Raw genomic sequence first — 23,301 nt, 5'->3', positions numbered from 1 at the left:
CACCCCACTTGGTACCTGATATTGTATGTGCCACACAAAACCCCCATACCCACAGAAACTGATGAACTTACCTGCCCCCCTTGTACCTTGAAAATTTAGCTTGTCTCCATAACCTAAATGTATGATAGGAAATTTGGCCTGTATTTTGTAACTCTAGGCCCTATAGAAACTTCTTTTGTTATTACCTTAAATTCACATCACCAAAACAAAAGTATTGTTAATTTGATAGTGAGTTGAAGTGACACTTTTCATTTTGTAGGTCCACCTAGTCCACCTACACGACCTATCAATGCCAAAGTCTTATCACGAGATTCAGTTTCACTTGAGTGGGGACCACCAGAGGATGATGGAGGCTCTCCAGTTACTGGCTACATCATTGAGAAACGAGAAGCTCTTAGAATGAACTGGTCTCGGGTGGACAAGACATTGACAGATGCCACACTGCTGACTGTTAAGAACTTGATTGAGGGCAGCGAGTTCTTCTTCCGCATTGCAGCAGTCAACAAGCAAGGGTCCAGTGAGTTCTTAGAAATGGACAAGCCTATTATGGTCAAATCTCCATTTGGTGAGTGTGAAACTAAGTAAATCTATTACTAATTAAACTTAACACAGTTACTGGCTTAATATTTTACATACTTTTTTTTTTTAATTTTTTTTCTTCAAACATTTATTTTATTCATTTTTATTGATAATCCTTTATTTATTTAAATGTAAAAATCATGTATTATCATTTTGCATTGAAAATTGTTATATTTTTTAAAAATAAATTATGGTATTATTAATTTGTTTATATTCAAAAGAACTTATCACTTCTAGCAGTTTAGTGTTGAAGGTTCTAATGCAATAATTTTTAATTCATTTTTCAGAGATCCCATCCCCACCTGAAGCCCCTTTGAAAATAATGACAGTGACTCAAGATTCATGTGATCTAGAGTGGTCTCCATCCAAACATGATGGTGGTTCACCCATCCTGCATTATGCTGTTGAGATCCGTGAGTCTCGTCGATCAATGTGGGGTAGGGCTGGTCTGACCAAGGGCCCTGTCACCAAATACACTGCTCGTAATTTGGTCATCAACAATGAGTACTTCTTCCGCATTAGGGCAATCAATGCAGAGGGAGAAAGTCAACCATTAGAAGGAACTGAGTCTGTCACTCCAAGAACAAAACAAGGTGAACAAATTATTCATCTTTTAATGCTAGTGTAATGGTACTAAGTAGGCAGGGTTTTTCATTAACATTTTCTTTTGTACTTTATAAAATTCTAGTTCTTTTTCTTATGATTTGATAAGACAATAGGAAATTATTGTGATACATTTTCTGGAAGCTCTTAAAAAATTATCTTCTTAACTTTACACATTTTCATTATTTTAAATTCTGTATTGGCTTCATTGATTTATCTTTATTTGCTCTACAGTTCCTCCAGGCAAACCTAGATCTATAAGTGTCCCTAAGACTACAGATGAAGGTCTTACTGTAGAGTGGACACCACCAACAAATGATGGTGGCTCAAAGATTAAGAAATACATTGTTCAGGTAAGGGAAAAAGAGAATAGTGATGAGTATTTGAATGAGAATGCATTTACATTAAGCCCTTTCTTAGCACAGACTTACTCCTACATAAAGTGTGTACATATGATACTGTATTCAGTTTTGTGTGCTAATGTTGTCAGATGAAGGAAGATACTCCATCCTCTAAGTGGACTGATGTGGCTACCACTGAGGGATTCAACAACAAGGTGACCATTCCTGGCCTCGATACCAACAAGAAATACAAGTTTCAAGTTGCTGCTGAAAATGAAGTTGGACTTGGAGACTACCTAGAGACTGATCGCCCAGCTGGACCCACCAAGGCCATTAGTAAGTAGTCTTGGAAGAATATACAAGCTAAAGTTTAGGTATAAAGTTTAAGAGTAAGTAAGATTTGTCATTTATTGTATCCTACAATGATTTGTACATATTATATGCACTCTACTTCTAGAACCTCCATCACCACCACAGAACCTAAAAGCTGTTGAAATTCAGCGTGATGCTGTCAGCATTACCTGGGAGCACAGCCAGAATGATGGTGGCTCCCCCATCACAAACTACATTGTTGAGAAGAAGGAGACATGGAAAACATCTTGGGCTCATGTAGACAGAGTCAGTTCTTTTTCTTTTTTTTTAACTGCAGTTCATGAAAAATTTGAAAGTTTCAATTCAGTCATAATTGAAAGGAAATCTTTATTATCCATAAGGAAATTTGTCTTACAATTTGAGCATTTAACACATACTATAACACGTAACAAAAAAATATAACTACAGCAAACAAAATGTACATTCATAGCAGTTTCACTTTAACATTACATGTGAAATTTTAATTTCAGATTTAGAATTTAAATTAGTCTTTTTTGTTGTTATGTATCACTATCAAAGAAGATAAACATAATTTTGTTGATCAGTTGAAAGACAATGACTTTGGTTTCTATGATGTATGTGTACTTTATTGCTTACTTATTAAAACTCAGCCAGGACCTTGATGTTTTTATTTAGGTTAAGGCTGTTGTGACATCAGCTGAAGTTTTGTATCTGACTGAGGGTACCTCCTATGAGATCAGAGTAATGGCTGAGAATGCTGCTGGTATATCTGAGCCTGCCATCCTAGCGGAGGCTATCATACCACAGAGTCCTTACAGTAAGTTCTAAATTGGTGTAGTGCTAGGCCTTTTGAGTAAAGTGTATGTAAAAATTGAAACTATTAATACTTTAAATTTGGTACCTTCCCAGAGCCACCATCTGCACCAGTGGGCCCACTTGAGGCTACCAATGTCACCAGCACATCAGCTACCATCTCATGGAAACCTCCAGAGAAAGATGGTGGGCTTCCTCTCAAGAAATACACAATAGAACGCAGAGATGCTAAGAGGCAAGCATGGATGAAGGTAATTGATTCTCTCTATTTTACAAAGCTTATATCAACTCACTCTTTCTGTCTGTCTTTCTGGTAACAATTTTGAATGTTTTTTTCTTTTTCTGCCACTTCCCATTTTTGGAATAAGTACCTAACAAAACAGGAACAAATCAAGAAGATAAGCCAATTAATTAGTTCTATAGTGGTAATTAATTAATTTTGTTTGATATTGAAAAGGAAATAAATCTTACAGTATTGTGATGCTATTAACTCTTCTTGACCCAGATTCAGTTCTCTAATTTTACTTAATGAAAGCTATCATTCATAAAAAAAAAAAATTTAATGCCTGTAGCAGTAGGAAATATTTGTTCAGTCAAGAAAATATGCTGCTGTATTATAGCTTACGAGTCTCATCACCAGTACAAGTTGTTTGTTCAAGATACATAATCCTGTTTTTCAGGTGGACTCTGTGAAACCCACAGTTCATACATTTGAAGTCACTGGACTGATGGAGGGTAACAACTATGTATTCAGAGTGTTTGCAGAAAATGCAGAAGGCATGAGCCCTCCATTGGAGTCTAGTGTTCCCATCACATGTCGCAGGGCACCAGGTGGGCTAAGCAATGAAATAGTCCAATAAATATCTTCCCTTATATTCTAATTACATTGGGTTAGAAAATTTTAAAGTTTAATTGATTTAGATCTTCTATTAATTTGTTAAAAATTTCTAATTTTCAGAAAAACCTGGCTCACCATCAGGCAAACTTAGGGCCAGTAAAATCCTCCCAGATTCTGTCACTCTGGATTGGTTACCACCCTTGGATGATGGTGGCTCACCTCTTACTGCATATATAATTGAGGCCATGGACAGCAAATCAAATGGTAACTTGCCATTGAAAAGTAAAGCTGCAAAATCTAAAAATATTAAACAGTTAAGAAATTGAAAAAAAAAATAATTAAAAAATTGTGCTTTAAAAAATAAGTTGTTTTTTTTTGTTCATTTGAACAGATTGGAAGACAGTAGCTGAAGCTGACCCTAATGCTACTCGCCAATTAATAAGAAATCTGACAGAAGGGGAGACTTACAGATTCAGGGTCTGTGCTCAAAATGCTATTGGTAGAAGTAAACCTGTGGAAATGGAAACCACAGTTACACCCAGCAGACCTATGGGTTAGCTTTGAACTTTTCAGTGTGATATCTTGAACTATCTTAGAATCTTATGTGTACTGTAAATACAAACATTATACGAGTAAAGAAACAACTCTAAAATTCAGATCTATACTATGCAAATTGATGTTAGGTGCTTTTAATATTTGGGGGTGACTTGTGTGTTGAGAAAAATGAGCTGACTTTAAATTTGATTTACTCTTTAGCTTCTCATCCCCTCTTTCTTTCAACTTCACGACAGTCCGTTAACATAATTTTTTTTTAATGTCTCTACTGTAATTGAAATGAAGTTTTCATTTTTTTTTTTTACAGAACCACCCGGAGCTCCTCGAGGTCCACTTAAAGCTGAGAATGTCAGTAGAGACTCCATACTGATTTCATGGCAGCCCCCTCTAGATGATGGAGGGTCACCTGTAAGTCATTTCTTGTATAACAGAATTTTGTGAATTTTACTTCATTGATGCCAAAAAAAAAAAAACAATAGAGTCTGTAACAATGTCAGAACAATGTTTAACTTTGTTTCATTTGTGTAGATTACTCACTACATTGTGGACAAACTAGACATCCAGAGAGGTGGTTGGGTCAGAGCAGCTCGAATCCCTGCCACTGGCAATAACTGTACAGTCAGTGGCCTTGTGGCTGACCATGACTACAACTTCAGGGTGTATGCAGAGAACAAGATTGGAGCTGGTGAACCTCTGGAGATGAAAGCTTCAGTCAAATGCAAGAGTCCTTACAGTAAGTCATTTGATTGTAAACATTGATTTGGATGAATGCCACTGACTAATTTTTAACTCTCTTTGGGAATTCTTGTTGTCTTTATATTATTTTATAAAATGTAAGGATGTAACATCACTTTTTTTGTCCTCAGGTGTCCCATCTTCTCCAAGGGACATGGTTATCTCAGACATCACAGATGAGTCTGCCAACATTGAGTGGTCTGCCCCTGAGAATGATGGTGGCGCTGAACTCACTGGCTATCTAATAGAGAAGAAAGAGGCAGGCAAGCAGCAGTGGACTAGGGTTGGGCACACAGATGCCAAGACCAGATCTATCAAAGCTCGCAACCTGCTGGAAGGTCGACCTTACTCTTTTAGAATATTAGCAGAGAACCAGGAAGGCTTGAGTGAACCTTTGACTCTGCTAAAGCCAATAACACCAGAAAAACCACTAGGTTGGTGGCACAGTTTAATTAATGGATATATATTTATTGACTAAATTTGATTGAACATTTAGAATTCATTTGAAACGATGCAGCTTTTGTTACTTAATTTATAGTAAACACTTTGCTTGCTTTATGTTACACAGAATGCCCTGGAGCACCTCAGAATGTTGAATGTATTCGTATTGATCGTGATTCTTTGACATTAGAGTGGGAGAAACCCAGAGATGACGGTGGTGCAACTATCAAGGGTTACACAGTGGAAAAGAAGGAGGGTAAAGCTGCTTCTTGGGGGCCTGCTGCTGAATCTGACTCAACTACTTGTAAATGTACAGTCAGGGACCTGATTGAAGGATATTCTTACGAGTTCAGAGTCAGGGCCAAGAACTCTGTTGGTCTTGGAGAACCTGGTTATCTCAAAGCACCTGTCATTCCATCTAAACAACTAGGTTTGGTTATGTTTTTTTTTTATTTACTTTTTTAGATATAGATCTTCTATGACTTTTTCTATTAGTCATAATTTCAGTTATCAATGTCATGATATTTGATGTATCATGTTTACTTATAATGAATTTTGCAGAGAAACCTTCTGCACCAAAGGGACCTTTAGATATCAGCAGCATCACCGAAGACAGCGTTGTCCTATCTTGGGACTCACCACATACAGATGGAGGTACTCCAATCACACATTACATAATAGAGAAATCTGACTTGAGGCGACCCAAATGGATACGCATGGATTCTATCCCAGCAGACAGCACAACCTTCAAGGTACTATTTGGAAAAAAAATTTCTTAAACAATAAAGTGAAAATTTCTATATAAAATGAAAAATTGTTAGACCAAATAAATTCCAGATATTTCTTTATGAAGTAGATTTAATATTACAAATCTTTGGTGTTTTACTCACTCAAGGCTGAGAACTTACTGGAAGGTGTGGAATACAAGTTCCGTGTGATTGCAGAGAATAAAGTGGGTCTAAGTGAACCACTAGAAACAGAAAAAGCTGTCATGCTGAAGTGTCCTTATGGTAATGCTTGATTTATTTTCTAACAATCTATAATATCCTTGAATGATTTAAATAGATTTCTTGATCTTGATAAGTAATTTTGTTATTTTTTTGTTTGTTTTCAAAATGAAAAGAATAAATTGCATCTTAGGAGTTTATTTTTAATTAGATGTGAATTTCATAAATTAAACTCAGCTATGACAAAAACTATTTAACTAATGTTTGCTTTGAAAATCACTCGTGTTCTATTTCTATTAATATTGTCTATGTATGCACGAGCAGGTCCACCTGGAAGTCCAACTGGTGAGATCAAAACACTTCAGATCACTAGAGACTCTGTCACCATCCAGTGGCACCCTCCCTTATCAGATGGCGGCTCACCCATCACCAGCTATGTGGTGGAGCGCCTTGAGGAGGGCAAAAAATCCTGGATGTACTGCGGCCGAACAGACGGTAGTGTGAACATATTCACCTGTGGTGCCCTGTCAGAGAACAAAGGGTACTATTTCAGGGTCTATGCAGAGAACAAATATGGTCGCAGCAAACCTTTAGAGTCTGGCATCGCCATTATTCCAAAGAGAGTTTTTGGTAAGTACCTTTTCTTTCATCTAGAGTGTCTCCTTTGTCTCATCCTTAAATTAGGTGTTACCCCAACTGTTTTCTTTTTTTCATTCTCTTCCTAATAGGCAAAAATAGTTTGATGTTAAATATTTAAAATATAATTGTATAAATCATTTAAAATTAATTATTTCCAAACAATATTTAATATTTGTTTACTAAAAAATGAACATTTAATCTAAAAATTATGCTGATTTAATAGAGTTATGTTTATATTGGAGAATATTTTTTATAATAAGATGATAATTAATTAAGGTTTATTTTTACATCAAACTGATTACATTTCCTTTAGAAATTAGGTTGTTTCTGCTGTGATCCTTTTTAAGACTATTGAAATCTCAATATTTATTATAATTATGTATTTAATAACCTTTTTCTTCATAGCTTTCTATTGACACCTTTTGCTTACATTTATGACAAGCTCTAAGATTATTTTTTTATTTTTTATTTCCATCTGTTAAAATGTACATTTTGTTCAACACTTAAGCTGCTTACTTTATTCTTACCCTAGTGTTGAACCTAAACCCTGTGTTGTGCTTAGAACTAAGGCTGATGGTGATACCTGTCCTGAACCTTAAATTTATTTAAAATATTCATCTTAATATTCCCACATGTTTGAGTTCTTAGTAAAGAACACAATAGACCATGATACAGATTCTCTTTTTAGGTGTGAATGTTTGAGTTTGGTGTTTCAAATGTGGTAGTGAGTTCTTTAGTATTTTGATTTGTGCCTTTTTATTGTTCATTGTTCTCTGAATTAGTTATTTAGTTAAAGCAACAACAACAACAACAAAGATGTTTACTTTTACTATTTGCTGCATGGCATGTAGTATGGAAATGCTTTATTATTTTGAATACAATCATCTAGGCAAAAATCTTGTCTATTCATTAGTACAACTTGAAAAATTTTTTTGGGGGGACGGGGAGCGGTACTCAGCAATTATAATAAATAATAAATTAATGATCATACTAATGTTTGTTTCTTTACTCAATTACTTAATGGTACATTATATTTATTCACATTCAAAAGCATTTATTAAGAAGCACTTAATCTTAGCATTAGCGTTGAACAAATTTAAAACAATTTTTATCCCCCCCCCCTTTTTTTGTTGTTGTCATAGTGTGCTGCTTCTTTAATCTTGACAATAATAAGATAATTATAATATATATAGTTTGAGAATAATAAGCTTTTTTAATAATGCATTTTGCTTTTATTATTAATTTGCAAAACATAAAAATAATTTTGTTCTAATATTTAAGAATGTACTTTTTTACACATTTGTTTTTACATTTAACAAGAAATAAAATTTGGAGATAGCAATCTCCTAAATTGTCATATTTAATTTTAACTAATGACAAAGTCATTTTTTTTTTCATAGCAAAATTATATTAGTATAATCTCTTAAACGAAGACGCCAAGATTCTAAAATAATGAGAAGTGTAACTGGGCCACGTTGTTAATGTTCTGTTTTTTAAAAACCAGAATATTCCGGCTTGACTTGGTTCAAAGAGGCCAGCCTACAGCCGTGCATTGATGTCTACATGACACAGAACTTGAGCAGATATGAATATTTTTACAGAGTGTATGCAGATAATCCCCTTAGTTCTATTTGGGACACTATAGATTTAGGCTCTATTGAAGGAAGATTTTAACTCACACCATCATATTGATAAATGTTTTAGCCAATGGCACTTTTTTTTTGGCCACCGTATTGAGAGCTACTGACACATTTTCTGTCATAACTTTAACAATAATTGTGCAGCATAACCTATATATAACAGAAATTGTAAATTAACAACTGGCATAATTAATAATTGAAACTTGATTTGAATTTTCTGCTGCTGCTTCTGCTTTTTGTAATTGACAAATGAAACTCAATTTTATCTGTGGCTGTTCATTGCTGTTGTATATTGCTATGTGTATATGTTTTTATTTTGTGTTTTGAAATATAATCTGAACAAATTACTAATTTGTAACTTGTATAAATTTGGATTTAGTTTTAAACTTTTAGTTTGATCAAAATTACATTTGAAAAACAAAACAAAAAACAAAAACAAAGTAAGTTTGTTTCTGTTTTCATTTTTTTGTCTAGCTAAATTGTAAAACTTTTAAAGAAAATAATTTGGTTATCAAAATAATGAATCTTAAAAATTGTGGATACTTTGGAATTATTTCCTTTCAAAAGCAAAACACTTGAAACAATTTTTCCTTACATAGTGATCTTCTATCAACTTGAATTTAACATAAAGAGAAACACTTGAAACAATGCTTTCATTCATTTTTTCTTTGCTCAGAGCATGTTTTCAGTTTTTTTTTTCTTCAATGCTTCCCAATTTTTTCCCTATTTTTTCACTCTGCTGGATGTAATCTTGTGCTCAGATTTAGTTGTGTCCAGACTTAGTTGTATGATAGGAAGAAATCAAAATGCTTGTTGTTGTTGCTTTCAAATGACCAGGCAGTTCAAACATGCAATTGAAACAGTGACTTGGGACATCAACATTGACTATTCACTTTATAATTCCAAAGTATCCAAATTTTAAGATTTGAAAATCAAGCCTTCCCATAATTTTTTTGCTCCATATGTATGTTTTTTTTTAACTCAAGCATTAAATGTTCAATGATATCCCTTAACATGTAAACCTTTTTGTCTAGAAGTGAAATTGAATTATACACTTCAATGTGTGCTCACAATCTAACCATACACTTGTTATTAAAAACTAATTGTGTATTGATATAAATATTTTTTTTTCTTTTAAATTAAAAATTAAGTTAATGTTGTTTTTTTCTATTTCCCCATGTCAGTATTTTTCTTTAATTATCCTGAGCTTTTTTATTTTTTATATTTTTTTGAAACAACATTTATTGTGCAATATTTGTTTTTGTAATCCACTTGCAGCACAGCAATACCCCAGATCATATATTGTCAAACCTTTGATTTTGATCAATAGAGATGGTTGATAGAGACATTCCCATAATAAAATTATTTTCAAAAATCAACTCTAATTGTTTCAAACATTTCTTGTAGATTAGTTTGTGCATTCGTTTGGTCTACAGTGTTTCCTCATCATTGATACATGGGCACTTTACTGTACTCAATCATGTTGGCAGCTCAGAAAATTATTAATCATAAATGAGAGAAAGCTGTTGATAACACATGATAAAAAGTTATTAATAACAAATGAAGAGAAAGACATTATTAACAAATGAGAGAACGCTGTTAATAACAAATGAGAGAAAGCTGTTAATAACAAATGAGAGAAAGCTAGTTATGAATGAAAGAAAGCTACTAAAAACAAATGAAAGATATTAATAACAAATTATAGAATGTTATAATCACAAATGAGAGATATGCAATTCAGAATGATTGGCTTATAACCAAAAAAAAAAAAAAAAAAAAAAAACAGGTATCATCAAGCCATCAGTTCAAGATTTCTCTTCCCTCTCCACAAAGACCTTTTACAACCCTGCATTAAAAAAATATTTGGACATTTAACTGCTTAACAATTCAAAGAACAAAATCTAATATATTATATATTATCTGTTAATATGTCTTTGGCATATTTCTGCCTTTGTTTTACTAAATGTTCTATGTAATTAGCCAAGCCCTCAGCACCAGAACACCTAAGGGCTGAAAAGATTGACAAAGACTCCCTTACCTTGGTCTGGTCTCCCCCTGAGGATGATGATGGAACCATTACCAAATATATCCTTGAGCAGCGCCTGGCAGACTCTGACAAGTGGGAGAAGACAGCTGAAGTGTCTGGAAAAACTAAATGGTTCATGGCCAAGAATTTGCCTCCTGTAAGTAATGATTTTAATTTCTCAAGCATGCTTCAGAGATTTACTTCAGTTTCATTTAGTTTTCAATCCTAGAAAAATAGTTCAAATGTGTTTATTATAAAAGAAGGAACATGATAAACTAGCCTTAACTACATATCAGAGAATCTTAACTTTCTAGCTGTTAAGAGTTTTATACTGAAGACTTTGCTCCTAGTTTGCTCAGCCTTATGACTAAAATATTTCTTTGGGAAAGCAGCTCACATATAACCCTCATACAAAAATATGCTACAGAAAACATGATTTGGATTTTTAGATATCCATTGGAAATGTTTGCTGATTCTATTTGGAACTGATCTTATATTTTTCCATGTAATCAAAACAACTTTTCTTTTATCACCTCTCAGGGCAAGTCCCTTGTCTTCCGTGTGTTTGCTGAGAACCCTGCAGGCAGAAGTGAACCCACAGAGCTCTCCAGTCCAGTGGCCCTGAAAGTGGTTAAAGGTAGATAGGAGCTAATAAAATAAGATTAATCATGACATGCATCTGGCCTATGTGTGTTAGGTCTTTGCTATGATCTGAGCATGCAAATTGTTAAATAAGCTTCACCTTTATGTATTGCATGATTTCATGAACATTATCAGCATGAAGTCACACAAGATTTTATAGTCTAAGAAGACATGTCAAATAAGATTAGATAAATATCATTTGCATGCTTATTTATAAAAGTTATATTTTATGCCTTTAGAATCCCATAATGATACAACTTTAAAGCATTGAACACTATATAGTGCTAGATTAGTTTCTCTTTAAAATCTCATTGAATTTGATTAGTTTTGTTTTTTTAATTTTATTTGCAGAATTATTATTTTTGAAAGTTTTCTTTAGCTTTATGATTTTGTTGCCTAAAAACATTTTTTTTTTGCTTTAATTTTTTTTTCTTTTTTTTTTAATCACAGCAATTTGGTTAAGTATTGATCTTAAGTTTATCATCTTGATTTCATTGTGGATACACTCTCCATTAAGTGTTGGCTCATGGGCATGTTTTTGTTTCTCTTTTGTGTTTCATGTTTGTGTTTAATGTTTTTATCTTGTTTACTTTGGCTCTTTTCTTTTTTATATTTCTTTATTAATTTCTTTTCAAATGCTTACCAATATGCTTCCTTTTTGGCTATAAATTGTTAATTTCGCTTGCATATGCTCAATTACTTGTATATTTATCATAATTTGATAATTACTATACTTTTTAATTTTTTGAATGTTTTATTTTAATTATTTAAAGATTAATGTAAAATTGTATAGAAACCACAATTCACAAATCCATTATTTACCTGCAACAGAAAAACCAAAGGCTATCAAAAAAGCTCCTTCCATTGAAGAGATTGGAGAAACGTTTGTTCAGCTGTCTTGGATGCCTCCAGAATCTGATGGAGGATCTCCTGTCACAGGCTATGTCCTAGAGAGGATTGACATGAGTGGAAGGTCCTGGCTACCTGTGACGAAGCAGCCTATCAAAGAAACCAGCTATCGTGTTACAGAGCTGAAGAACAATCTGACCTATGAGTTCCGTGTCAGGGCTGTGAACAGTGTGGGGGTATCTGAACCCTCACCTTCGTCTGAGCCTTTTATGTGTGGCCACAAGATAGGTGAGCTTCAGAAGTATATGTACAATTTTAATGTAATCTTGTAATACACATCAGTTTTATGATTCTGCTACACACTTTATACAAGGCAGCACTTGTGTCTTTTACAGCTCTAGCAGCACCCAAGTTTCTTGCAGAGTTTGGAGATCTGTCTGTGCCAGTTGGCCAGGATGCCAAATTTACTTGTCAAATAATTGGTTTACCTGCTCCAGAAGTATCCTGGTACATTTTAATTTTTTTTTTATATCTAGTAATACAAAAATTACAAAGTATTTGAATGGTGTTTGACATTTTTTTTCATAAATATTTTGAATAATAAAAAAAATGAAACTTAAAATAAAATTTATTTAATTTATTTTACATAATAATATTTATGCTAGCAACTTTCACACACTCTTAACGAAAACAAATGAAAGCTATGGCTAGTTCAAAATTCTAGAATACTGATACTTGTAAAATAAATAAAATACTCTATATTAGGATATCTACAGGTTGATTCTTTCATATTCCTATATTAGGATATCTACAGATTGAGTCTTTCATATTCCTATATTAGGATATCTACTGATTGAGTCTTTTATATTCCTATATTAGGATATCTACTGATTGAGTCTTTCAATTTCTTAATAAACTCTAAATGTTCCAAAAAAGAAAAAAATTAAAATCTTTCTTTTTTTTTCTTAGGTACCGTAATTACCGTGAAGTGTATGATGGACGCAAGTGTTGGATCAGACACGAGGGACTTAACTATACCCTGTTCATCAAGAATGTTGAATTTAGTGATGCCGGCGATGTGGAATGCCAGGCTAGAAACCGTTTTGGTGCTGTGAGCATTAGAGCCAAGCTACATGTTCTTGGTGAGTGAGTGGGTTGTCTTTCATTGCTGGAAGACGCAGGATGTAGAACAAATGTGTCAAGAAGTTATTGTAAGAAATAGCAAAGGTTTAAGGTAGAAGTAAACATACATACAAGAAATAATAAATATAATTTAAATGGCAAGCATTTCTGAAATTTTAAAAAATCTTAGTAGTGTATATCTTAGACAAAATTAAATACAAAAATCACATAACAGGAACATAAATTTCAAGTTTCTTACACCAGATAAATATAAATTTTAATTTTTAAATATTTTATTAATACATTCAGAAGTAAATAACTTTGGTTGTAACTCATAAAATTTTAGAGCACAATTGAGAATTACATACAGGTGTAGTGCTGTGATGTTGAGTTTTGTTTTCTCCATTTCTCTTCCAGCTGCACCTCAGATAGACTACCAAGACAAAAAGGGCTTGAGGTTCTGTAAAGGTGACACTATCAAGGTGAGAATGCCTATCACTGGCACCCCAACACCACTGACCACCTGGACCAGAGGACGGGAAATCCTGGAAGTTGGCAGCCGTAAAGGTCGTGTTGACATTGCTGAGACCAACTTGCACACTACCCTTATCATTGAAGATTGCCTCAAGTCAGATGAAGGGGTCTACACTCTGCAAGTTGAGAACCAACTGGGCACAGCCACTTTGGACATTCCTATTGCTGTAGTTGGTAAGATCTTGAAACTTTCTAGTTGTCTTAGTATGTAAACGCTGTAGAATTTCATTTCAAGAACGAATGCATGGGATCCATAGAACTGAAATGGACAAATCAATTTCACTCAGATCCTGTGCACTACTCAGTCGGCTCATGCACTAACAGAGTTGCCCTTGACTAGTAAACAGTAGTAGTGCTTTAATAGGTTTTCATTAGAGATATTGATAATTAAGTGTCTATAGAGCTTGCTGTATTTGCTTGTGTCTGATGTGCACAAATGATGATGTTATTTGTAGAACCACCAGACCCACCAAAGAAACCAGAAATTAAAGAAGTAGACAAGCACAGTGTTGAGTTAACCTGGTGTCAGCCTGACTATGATGGTGGATCTCCTATTACTGGCTATGTGGTGGAGCGCAAGGACCCCATCACTGGAATCTGGAGGTGGGCTCTAGCCACCCCTGATGCTTACTGCACTGTGGCTTGCCTAGACGAGCATGGGGAGCACAAGTTCCGAGTGATGGCAGAGAACAGATTTGGTGTGAGCGAGCCCAGTGAGGAGTCTGAGCTGGTGGTGACTAAGGAAGCTTTGCCCAATATTGATTACAATGATCTTTGTAAGTTATATTGAATCTCATCTGTTGTAAATAACAGTGGTAATCTTTTGTCTATTAGAACTATTCACATCTTTTGTATATTAGAACTATTCACACCTTTTGTCTATTAGAACTATTCACACCTTTAATGCTTTTTTTTTTTATTTGGGGAAAGAAAGTAATTTTAGTTTTGGTTGTTATTTACAATTTATATTCTAGACATGAAGGTAATTTTTATATTTACTATGCTTCATAAATTAACAAGTTTTAATTTCTTTAGATGACAGTCAGTACTTAGGATCTGTGGTTGACATCAACTGCATCAAAGGAGATGTCTCAGGAAAATACATCATTTGTGAAGAACTTGGCAGGTGTGTGAAGCATAATATTCTTTAGTGATATGACATTGTCTCTTTCAAAGTCTTACCCTGAACATCATGTATTCTAGAACATAGCAATAATGCTTGTCAAATGTTGGGCTTTCATGATAAGTAAGATGTAAATAATTGTGTGAGACAGTTTTACACACTAATTATGAACACCAACTTAAAATGACAACTTGATATTTCAGAGGTGCTTTTGGAGTTGTTCACCGAGCCGTAGAGAGAGCCACAGGCAAGAACTGGGCAGCCAAGTTCATTCATTGTCGACCACAAGACAAGGACATCATTCGCCATGAAATTGATATCATGAACAGCCTTCACCATTCCAAACTTCTGCAGCTTCATGAAGCCTTTGACCAGAGAGGAGAGATGGTGATGATTCTGGAATTGTAAGTAGATATGCAAGCTGAAATAACAAGCAAAATATTTGTTTTATATTCCTTCCCCACAAATGGATCTATACTGGTGTATCTATTTTTTTGTAATAATCACTTTACTATAATAATAGTATTCTTTTATAACAAGAGCAGTCCAAAACCCTGTTCACTTGTTATGAATTTGAAAGCTTCCTCCTCTAAGAGCTATTATCCACCATCTAAACAGTAAATGGCAGTTATTTCTTCTTTTAATGCCTCTTTCTATTTGAATTTTTAAATTTGTAAGTCTTTGTAGCTCTTGGTCAGTGCTTCCCAAACTTTTCCCTTAATGGAACAATTTGCACATTCTGAGTATTTTTAGCGTTTCGCGAAACACAGTTTGGGAAGCACTGGTCTAGGTGATACAATAATTTGTAAGTATCTGTACATCTATCTATAGAGTAAACCTACACTAAAAATCAGTCAAAACATTCATTAGTTCACCAGGTTATCACTGTCTAACTGTGTGTTATTCATTAGTTCACCAGGTTATCACTGTCTAATTGTGTGTTATCCATTAGTTCACCAGGTTATCACTGTCTAATTGTGTGTTATTCTTTAGTTCACCAGGTTATCACTGTCTAATTGTGTGTTATTCTTTAGTTCACCAGGTTATCACTGTCTAATTGTGTGTTATTCTTTAGTTCACCAGGTTATCACTGTCTAATTGTGTGTTATTCTTTAGTTCACCAGGTTATCACTGTCTAATTGTGTGTTATTCTTTAGTTCACCAGGTTATCACTGTATAATTGCGTGTTTTTCTCCCTGCAGACTGAGTGGTGGGGAGCTGTTTGATAGACTGGTGGAGAAAGAGTACACTCTGACAGAGGAGGACTGTATCACCTACATGAAACAGATCTGTGAGGGTGTACAACACATGCATCACAGCAACATCCTGCACCTGGATCTAAAGGTAATAGCATCACTCTTAGTTTCTTCTACATTTACTTGATGCTTTTAAACATGTGGGTAAAGTAATATCTGCTTTGGAGTGGCTAATATTTAGACAAAATTGCTTTCTCTTTTCTTTTGTTTTGATTGATACCTTATAAAGGGGTTTAATAAGCCAAGATTATAGATGTTGTTTGTAGTGAGTTTGTTTGTTATTCCACTGGTGGCTTCTGGCCTGCAACAGGGAAGCAAATTAGAGTGTACAGAAATGACTCTGATTATAATTTTCCTTCCTCTGGTATCATGTTTCTATAAAGCAAGGAATGCTAGTCCAACATGTCTTTAAGATTTCAATTAAAAAATTTTGAGATTTCAATTTTGTCTTGAATTTTTTTATTGGACAGTATTTTTTTTTCTGAATTCCTTTTCCTGCCTTTCAAACCAAGAAACATTTTCATTACAGGTTGTACAAAAAGGTCTTATTTTATTTTTTATTTTAGTTACACTCACTTTGCTGTACTTAATGATTGTGTTGAATGTTTCTATTTTAACAGCCTGAGAATGTGATGTGTGTGACCAGAGACAGCAATGATGTCAAGATTATAGACTTTGGCCTTGCACAGAGGCTAGAAGAAGGCAAGTCTGTCAAAGTTTTGTTTGGAACTGCAGAGTTTTGTGCCCCTGAGATCATCAACTATGAACCAGTGTCATTCTCTACAGATATGTGGTCACTTGGAGTTGTCTCCTATGTGCTGTGAGTTAAGAATCATTTTTCGTTTCACTTGTGGTATATTATTTGTATGTATTGCACCATAGTTGAGTGTTGTTTGTCAATTTCAGTTGTTTTGGTGTAATGTGAATAACAGTTGTTAGGATGTAATGTGAATAACAGTTGTCAGGATGTAATGTGAATAACAGTTGTCAGGATGTAATGTGAATAACAGTTGCCAGGATGTAATGTGAATAACAGTTGTCAGGATGTAATGTGAATAACAGTTGTCAGGATGTAATGTGAATAACAGTTGTTAGGATGTTATGTGAATAACAGTTGTCAGGGTGTAATGTGAATAACAGTTGTCAGGATGTAATGTGAATAACAGTTGTCAGGGTGTAATGTGAATAACTGTTGTTAGGATGTAATGTGAATAACAGTTGTCAGGATGTAATGTGAATAACAGTTGTCAGAATGTAATGTGAATAACAGTTGTCAGAATGTAATGTGAATAACAGTTGTCAGGATGTAATGTGAATAACAGTTGTCAGGGTGTAATGTGAATAACTGTTGTTAGGATGTAATGTGAATAACAGTTGTCAGGATGTAATGTGAATAACAGTTGTCAGAATGTAATGTGAATAACAGTTGTCAGAATGTAATGTGAATAACAGTTGTCAGGATGTAATGTGAATAACAGTTGTCAGGGTGTAATGTGAATAACAGTTGTTAGGGTGTAATGTGAATAACAGTTGTCAGGATGTAATGTGAATAACAGTTGTCAGGATGTAATGTGAATAACAGTTGTCAGGGTGTAATGTGAATAACAGTTGTTAGGATGTAATGTGAATAACAGTTGTTATGATGTAATGTGAATAACAGTTGTCAGGATGTAATGTGAATAACAGTTGTTAGGATGTTATGTGAATAACAGTTGTCAGGATGTTATGCAATAATAAGAAAACTTGTCCCTCAACCCTTAAAAAAACATGAGATAGTTTCTTGTTAGATTTATTTTAATCTACATCATCCTAATTCTCTGTTTATTATACAGTTAAAAATCTTGGTTTTAGATCATTGAGAAATACGCAGAACAACTATTGCATAAACAGTTCAAAAAACGTGTTAACATCTTTGAATTTAAAAGCATCCTTCACAATCATTAGTTCTAAAGGGATCTGTATCCTAAGCTGCTCCCCATAGAAGAACTCTGAAATAAAGGGAAGTGACTTGGTGATTGTGACACATAACACCCTCATTTGGCCTTGCCCATGGGAAACTAAACATCCTTTGCCTCATGACTTCTGGTTTCTGAATTTCACTTTTTTTTTTACTTGTTTTCCTAGTAGAACTTGTCTAAATCTTTGTCTGCACAGGCTAAGTGGCTACTCTCCATTCGCTGGAGATGATAACCATCAGACACTGCAGTTTGTCAACCAGGCAGACTATGATTTTGATGATGAAGTCTGGGAGCATGTGTCAGATGATGCCAAAGACTTCATTAAACGACTGCTGATCAAAGACAAAAAGTAAGAGAATGTCTTCACAGAACTTAGTTTTTGCTTTTTCAATTCTCTCCTTATTTGATATTACTTTTCTTGCTTTCTCATTTTTAATCCTTTTCACACCCTTTCTTCTTTCATGTCATTGTTTAATCCTGGCATGTCTGAGACATAATTATTGTCTTATTTTTTTGTTCAGGCAAAGGATGACCATTGATGAAGCTCTAAACCATCCCTGGCTTAATGTAAGTAATAACCTGTCTTTAGTTGTATGGCACACTACTGTTGCTATTGCTTTCATTAGATCTACATACTATATAGACTATTACATTTCTGTTAGCATAATATACTTTCTTCTGCTTTAATCTAAACTTAATCATGAGTCATACATGCATTTGACCTTGTTAATTAGATTGCTGAGTCAATATAATATTGTGTTTCATATTGTCCTAACAGCTCAATTTCATTAGAATCTATCAACAGTTTCTTGCATTAGTTCTGTCATTCTTACTTGTAGTAGCTTAAGGACATCACCTTGGAATTAACTAGCAGATCTATAGTTAGCAGCATAGTTCTTAGTTGCAATGAATCCTTTGACAAATGCTAGTTCTCATTCATACATCATTGTCTTCTACATTTCATTTTACCTATGAGCTCTTTCCATTTTTGTTTCTAGTCATTTGTGACATAACCTTGGCTCTAATCTTAGTGTTGCTTTCTTTGTTAACTGTTTCCTGATGTCAAAACTGCTTTTCATCTCATAGTTCTTATAGTCCTTTAATTCCAATTCATATAGATGCTTGTTTATATCTTGTCTGCATATCATTCAAACAACTCGTTTCCAAAACAAAAACATTATATTCAAACTGTGTGTCAATTGGTTGGACTCTTCCCTGGCAGTAGAGCTGATTGAAGATTTTTAGAGAGAAAGTCTCTCTTGAATCAAATCAAATAGTAAATACAAGTTATATTGTTTATAAATATACTAGAAGGAGGATCATTTTAAAATTGAAAATGCTTAAAATTACATGTCATTTATGGTGGTGGTCCAATTCATTCCATCTCATGCCCGCCCCACAGCCTGGCCTTCTTTCTGCTACAGCTTTGATTGATGTAAGTACCATCTGATATCATTGGCTTTTATTTTTTTAACATCATTATAACTATCCTATTAATGGCCCGGCATCATCTAACTTGACAGTTGGCTATCCATTCCTAGTGCAAGCACAGTTCTATGTTTCTTAAGACGTTTTTTTTTTTGTTTGAAAATAAAATCTTGCATCTTTAAACACATGTTGTACACTACCATCTACTTTTAGTTAGCAAGATGTAGTCATACAATTCATAATATATAAAAAGCATATTTTGATTTGTGATAGGGCAAAGAAATTGTGAATATATAATATTTACAACAGATTTTTATTAAATTAATAAATTTTTACTATTTTTACCATCTGAACTTTGAATGGACCTTGTTTTTAAAGACTTAACTGTATAAAATTCAGCACATGAGCTTTGAAGATTATGGACATTCTGTGGTTTTTTATTTTAGACTTTAATAAGAGGTCTTAAAAAATTCTTATAATGTAACCTAACAACGGAACAGGATGGTTCAGCACCTATAGAGATCTATAGCCTTAAACAAGCAGAGCTGTAGTAAAGGAGCCATAGTTGTTCTTTTGGCTGAATGTGGCCTATCCATAGATCACAACAGTCCATCTGAACTTTGGTCACTAATTTGAGAAAACTTGAAATGACTTTAGGGAAAAAGAACATCCAGTTGTTCTAAGGTATCCAAGCCACACAAGCTTCTCAGTCCAACTGTTGAGTTCAATCTTAGTGCTGAGCTACCTTGGTGCTAATTTGATTCCATTGATTGAGCAGCTAAGGCTATGCTTAATATGATTATTATTGTCTGGTCTATAATTGTAGTCAATTTTTTATATTTTATTCAAAATTAGTCAAATGGAAATCCCTGCTTTTTTAAATAGCGTACTGCGTTCAAAATTAAAAATGACAAAAATATCTTAACCTACAAAATATCCTAAGTTATAGATCACAACCTGAAATAAATATTATGGTGTAAATGAAAGTAAAATGTTCATTATGTCCTCCAATAGCACTAGGCATGGTAGTCAACTGTATACTTCACCAGACTCTAACCTATTGCCTGTTGTACTAAACTGTCACAGTATTGAGCTCTGGACATTCTTCAATGTGCTCACAGCACAACCTCACTTTTCATTTTATTCTTATAAGGATTTATTGTGTTTTTATCATCGAACAAAAAAAGAATGATTGCACTATGAGAGATCAATACAAATAAATTATGATTTGAAATTTTTTATTTTACTTTTAGTTTTTTATTTTAGTTTCTGGGAAAGTTTTGTTCCACACATACACCTACACTAGAACTTTTGTTTTGTTCCACACATACACCTACACTAGAACTTTTGTTTTGTTCCACACATACACCTACACTAGAACTTTTGTTTTGTTCCACACATACACCTACACTAGAACTTTTGTTTTGTTCCACACATACACCTACACTAGAACTTTTGTTTTGTTCCACACATACACCTACACTAGAACTTTTGTTTTGTTCCACACCAACACTAGAACTTTTGTTTTGTTCTACACATACACCTACACTAGAACTTTTGTTTTGTTCCACACCTACACTTGAACTTTTGTTTTGTTCTACACATACACCTACACTAGAACTTTTGTTTTGTTTTTACATACACCTACACTAGAACTATTGTTTTGTTCCACACATACACCTACACTAGAACTTTTGTTTTGTTCTACACATACACCTACACTAGAACTTTTGTTTTGTTCCACACCAACACTAGAACTTTTGTTTTGTTCTACACATACACCTACACTAGAACTTTTGTTTTGTTCTACACATACACCTACACTAGAACTTTTGTTTTGTTCCACACCAACACTAGAACTTTTGTTTTGTTCTACACATACACCTACACTAGAACTTTTGTTTTGTTTTTACATACACCTACACTAGAACTTTTGTTTTGTTCCACACCTACACTAGAACTTTTGTTTTGCTCCACACCTACACTAGAAGTGTGAAGTTCTTCACTCACAGCACTTTTTATTAACACAGACATTTTTTTTGTTTTTTTGGCACTTTTTGAATTTGTTAAAAAATTATTTTTATTTCCCTCTTGTTCTTATTTTGTGTTTTATTGCAGTTCTTTCTGATGTCATTGGCTTGTGTTGTTGTATTGTGTAGGCACTAAATGCTAAGGCTTTAGTAATAGTTATTAATGTGTATCCAAGTTTAAATAGAACTTACAGGCTTCAGGCTAGAAAAAAGGTACATTAATTTAAGTCATTGTTTTAATGTTATCATGTTTTGATTGTTTTTTTTTTTGTTTTTTTTTCATTTCTAGGGCTCAGCCAAGAAGAAGCTTACTGGACAGCCACTTTCCACTGCTCACCACAAAGATTACCGTACTCGTACTAGACATAAGGTGAGTTTTTGGTGATTTGTTGCTTCTATCTTTATGTTGAGTTGTCTCTCTTACTTAGCACAAGAAGTACCTTGAAGTTTGATGATTTGTTGTATGTTGAGTTGTCTTTCTCACTTAGCAGAAGAAGTACCTTGAAGTTTGAATGACTTGTCACAATGACTTGTTGTGACAAGTCGGATTAAGATTTGGCCGTTTTGGGTGTCTAGGGGATTTTATAGTTTGAGAATCCTTACTTGCACATATAAACTACAAGCACAGCGTTATAATGCAGGCAACAAATACTATATTTAGATGTAAAATTATGTACAGTTTATTATACAAAATAAGATAATGAAAGGTGAAATGCTGTACAGTTGCTAGTATGGGATCTAGCTTATTTACATATATAGGACTATCATCATCAGATATTAGAACCAAGTGGCCTGAGTGTCATTAGGCTGGTTGCTTAGCTTTTGGTCCTGTGCTGCACTGGTGAGACGGGTGTGGCTGGTACTGAAGCTGTCTGCTGGTGGGCTGGCGTAGTGGATCCAGGCTCCGTGTGCAGTCCAACTTGTACGGTTGCAGAGCTAAGCTGCGTCTACCAATCAGTTAAGCCAGTGACGGGTCTGTGGCTAGCGTTGTTACTTGGACTCTTGAAGTATGAGTAGGACTGATGTCTACAGATCTGGTGCCAGCAAATCTGTTATCAGCTAGAGGTTGCTAAGATTTCAGGTGGAAGTAGCCTATAGATAAAAGCTGCAACGATATGATGTGATAATCGGCTTAGCCCTAATGATAACACTGGGTGGTAGATGCCTTTCCGTGAAGGACATCTTCAGACTTATGTAAGGGAACTATAAGCTAGTCTCATAAATATCAAAGGGAATTAACAAATGAATATAACGTCCCATCAAGGGAAATAACAATAATAATGGGGACTCCCTTAAAGGGAAATAACACACAGCAATAAGTGATATATGATAAGTAATACAAGTGACGTTCACCAATCACGGTGAGTAGCAAGTACATACATCGCTTACATAAATGATATGAAAGGGGAAGGGGAGATCAACGTCTGATACTCGCCCATGCTCTCACATAAGTAAACATAGAGCATAAGTAAATACATACTCAGTAATAAGACATGTTTACAGAAATGCTTTGATAACTCCCTGCCAAGGACTTAATCAATGATAATATAGTAAAGGCTCGTGCTGAGCGCTAATATAGAGTTAAATTAATAATAGTTAAAGAGCTAAATACATCTGGTAAGAATTATTAATAAATTCTAGTCCAGATGGTTTGAACATTTAGCCACAAAAGTCGTGATATAAAATATAAGTATACAGTAATCTACTTACATTATCTATGATAAGAATGCACAAATATGTACACAAATAATGTAGTAATAAATGCACAAATATATATATATATACATTACTAAGTAAAATGGTTCTCAAGCACTTTACAAAGTTACATACCACCAATCCAAAATGAAATAAGGGAATGGAAATAGTCTA

General features: G+C 34.1%; 1 protein-coding gene across 34 annotated transcripts in view; it reads left to right on the top strand.

Moving 5' to 3' along the window:
- Positions 1 to 23,301, top strand: part of LOC106078342 (titin-like) — a 533,611-nt gene that overhangs the window by 284,841 nt on the left and 225,469 nt on the right. For 32 of the 34 annotated variants that reach the window (XM_056014734.1, XM_056014739.1, XM_056014738.1 and 29 more), the window contains 32 exons: positions 260 to 565; positions 867 to 1,172; positions 1,417 to 1,535; positions 1,673 to 1,859; positions 1,981 to 2,141; positions 2,532 to 2,673; positions 2,766 to 2,920; positions 3,350 to 3,500; positions 3,628 to 3,771; positions 3,899 to 4,060; positions 4,370 to 4,470; positions 4,591 to 4,795; positions 4,929 to 5,231; positions 5,366 to 5,668; positions 5,800 to 5,990; positions 6,134 to 6,248; positions 6,510 to 6,815; positions 10,445 to 10,647; positions 11,031 to 11,127; positions 11,964 to 12,269; positions 12,377 to 12,488; positions 12,951 to 13,123; positions 13,521 to 13,811; positions 14,093 to 14,413; positions 14,673 to 14,763; positions 14,964 to 15,164; positions 15,963 to 16,104; positions 16,637 to 16,836; positions 18,171 to 18,323; positions 18,496 to 18,541; positions 19,377 to 19,409; positions 21,722 to 21,802. In XM_056014734.1, the coding sequence (XP_055870709.1) occupies positions 260 to 565; positions 867 to 1,172; positions 1,417 to 1,535; positions 1,673 to 1,859; positions 1,981 to 2,141; positions 2,532 to 2,673; positions 2,766 to 2,920; positions 3,350 to 3,500; positions 3,628 to 3,771; positions 3,899 to 4,060; positions 4,370 to 4,470; positions 4,591 to 4,795; positions 4,929 to 5,231; positions 5,366 to 5,668; positions 5,800 to 5,990; positions 6,134 to 6,248; positions 6,510 to 6,815; positions 10,445 to 10,647; positions 11,031 to 11,127; positions 11,964 to 12,269; positions 12,377 to 12,488; positions 12,951 to 13,123; positions 13,521 to 13,811; positions 14,093 to 14,413; positions 14,673 to 14,763; positions 14,964 to 15,164; positions 15,963 to 16,104; positions 16,637 to 16,836; positions 18,171 to 18,323; positions 18,496 to 18,541; positions 19,377 to 19,409; positions 21,722 to 21,802 (5,807 nt within the window). Of the gene's footprint in view, positions 1 to 259; positions 566 to 866; positions 1,173 to 1,416; positions 1,536 to 1,672; positions 1,860 to 1,980; positions 2,142 to 2,531; positions 2,674 to 2,765; positions 2,921 to 3,349; positions 3,501 to 3,627; positions 3,772 to 3,898; positions 4,061 to 4,369; positions 4,471 to 4,590; positions 4,796 to 4,928; positions 5,232 to 5,365; positions 5,669 to 5,799; positions 5,991 to 6,133; positions 6,249 to 6,509; positions 6,816 to 8,328; positions 9,844 to 10,444; positions 10,648 to 11,030; positions 11,128 to 11,963; positions 12,270 to 12,376; positions 12,489 to 12,950; positions 13,124 to 13,520; positions 13,812 to 14,092; positions 14,414 to 14,672; positions 14,764 to 14,963; positions 15,165 to 15,962; positions 16,105 to 16,636; positions 16,837 to 18,170; positions 18,324 to 18,495; positions 18,542 to 19,376; positions 19,410 to 21,721; positions 21,803 to 23,301 lie in introns of those variants that run through there. The other 2 variants (XM_056014722.1, XM_056014751.1) reach the window with 2 other exon arrangements.

This window comes from Biomphalaria glabrata, chromosome 16 (genome assembly GCF_947242115.1).
Source record: "Biomphalaria glabrata chromosome 16, xgBioGlab47.1, whole genome shotgun sequence".
Lineage (NCBI taxonomy): Eukaryota > Metazoa > Mollusca > Gastropoda > Planorbidae > Biomphalaria > Biomphalaria glabrata.
Note: the sequence above shows the minus strand (reverse complement) of the source record. Positions and strands in the feature narration are given on the sequence as shown.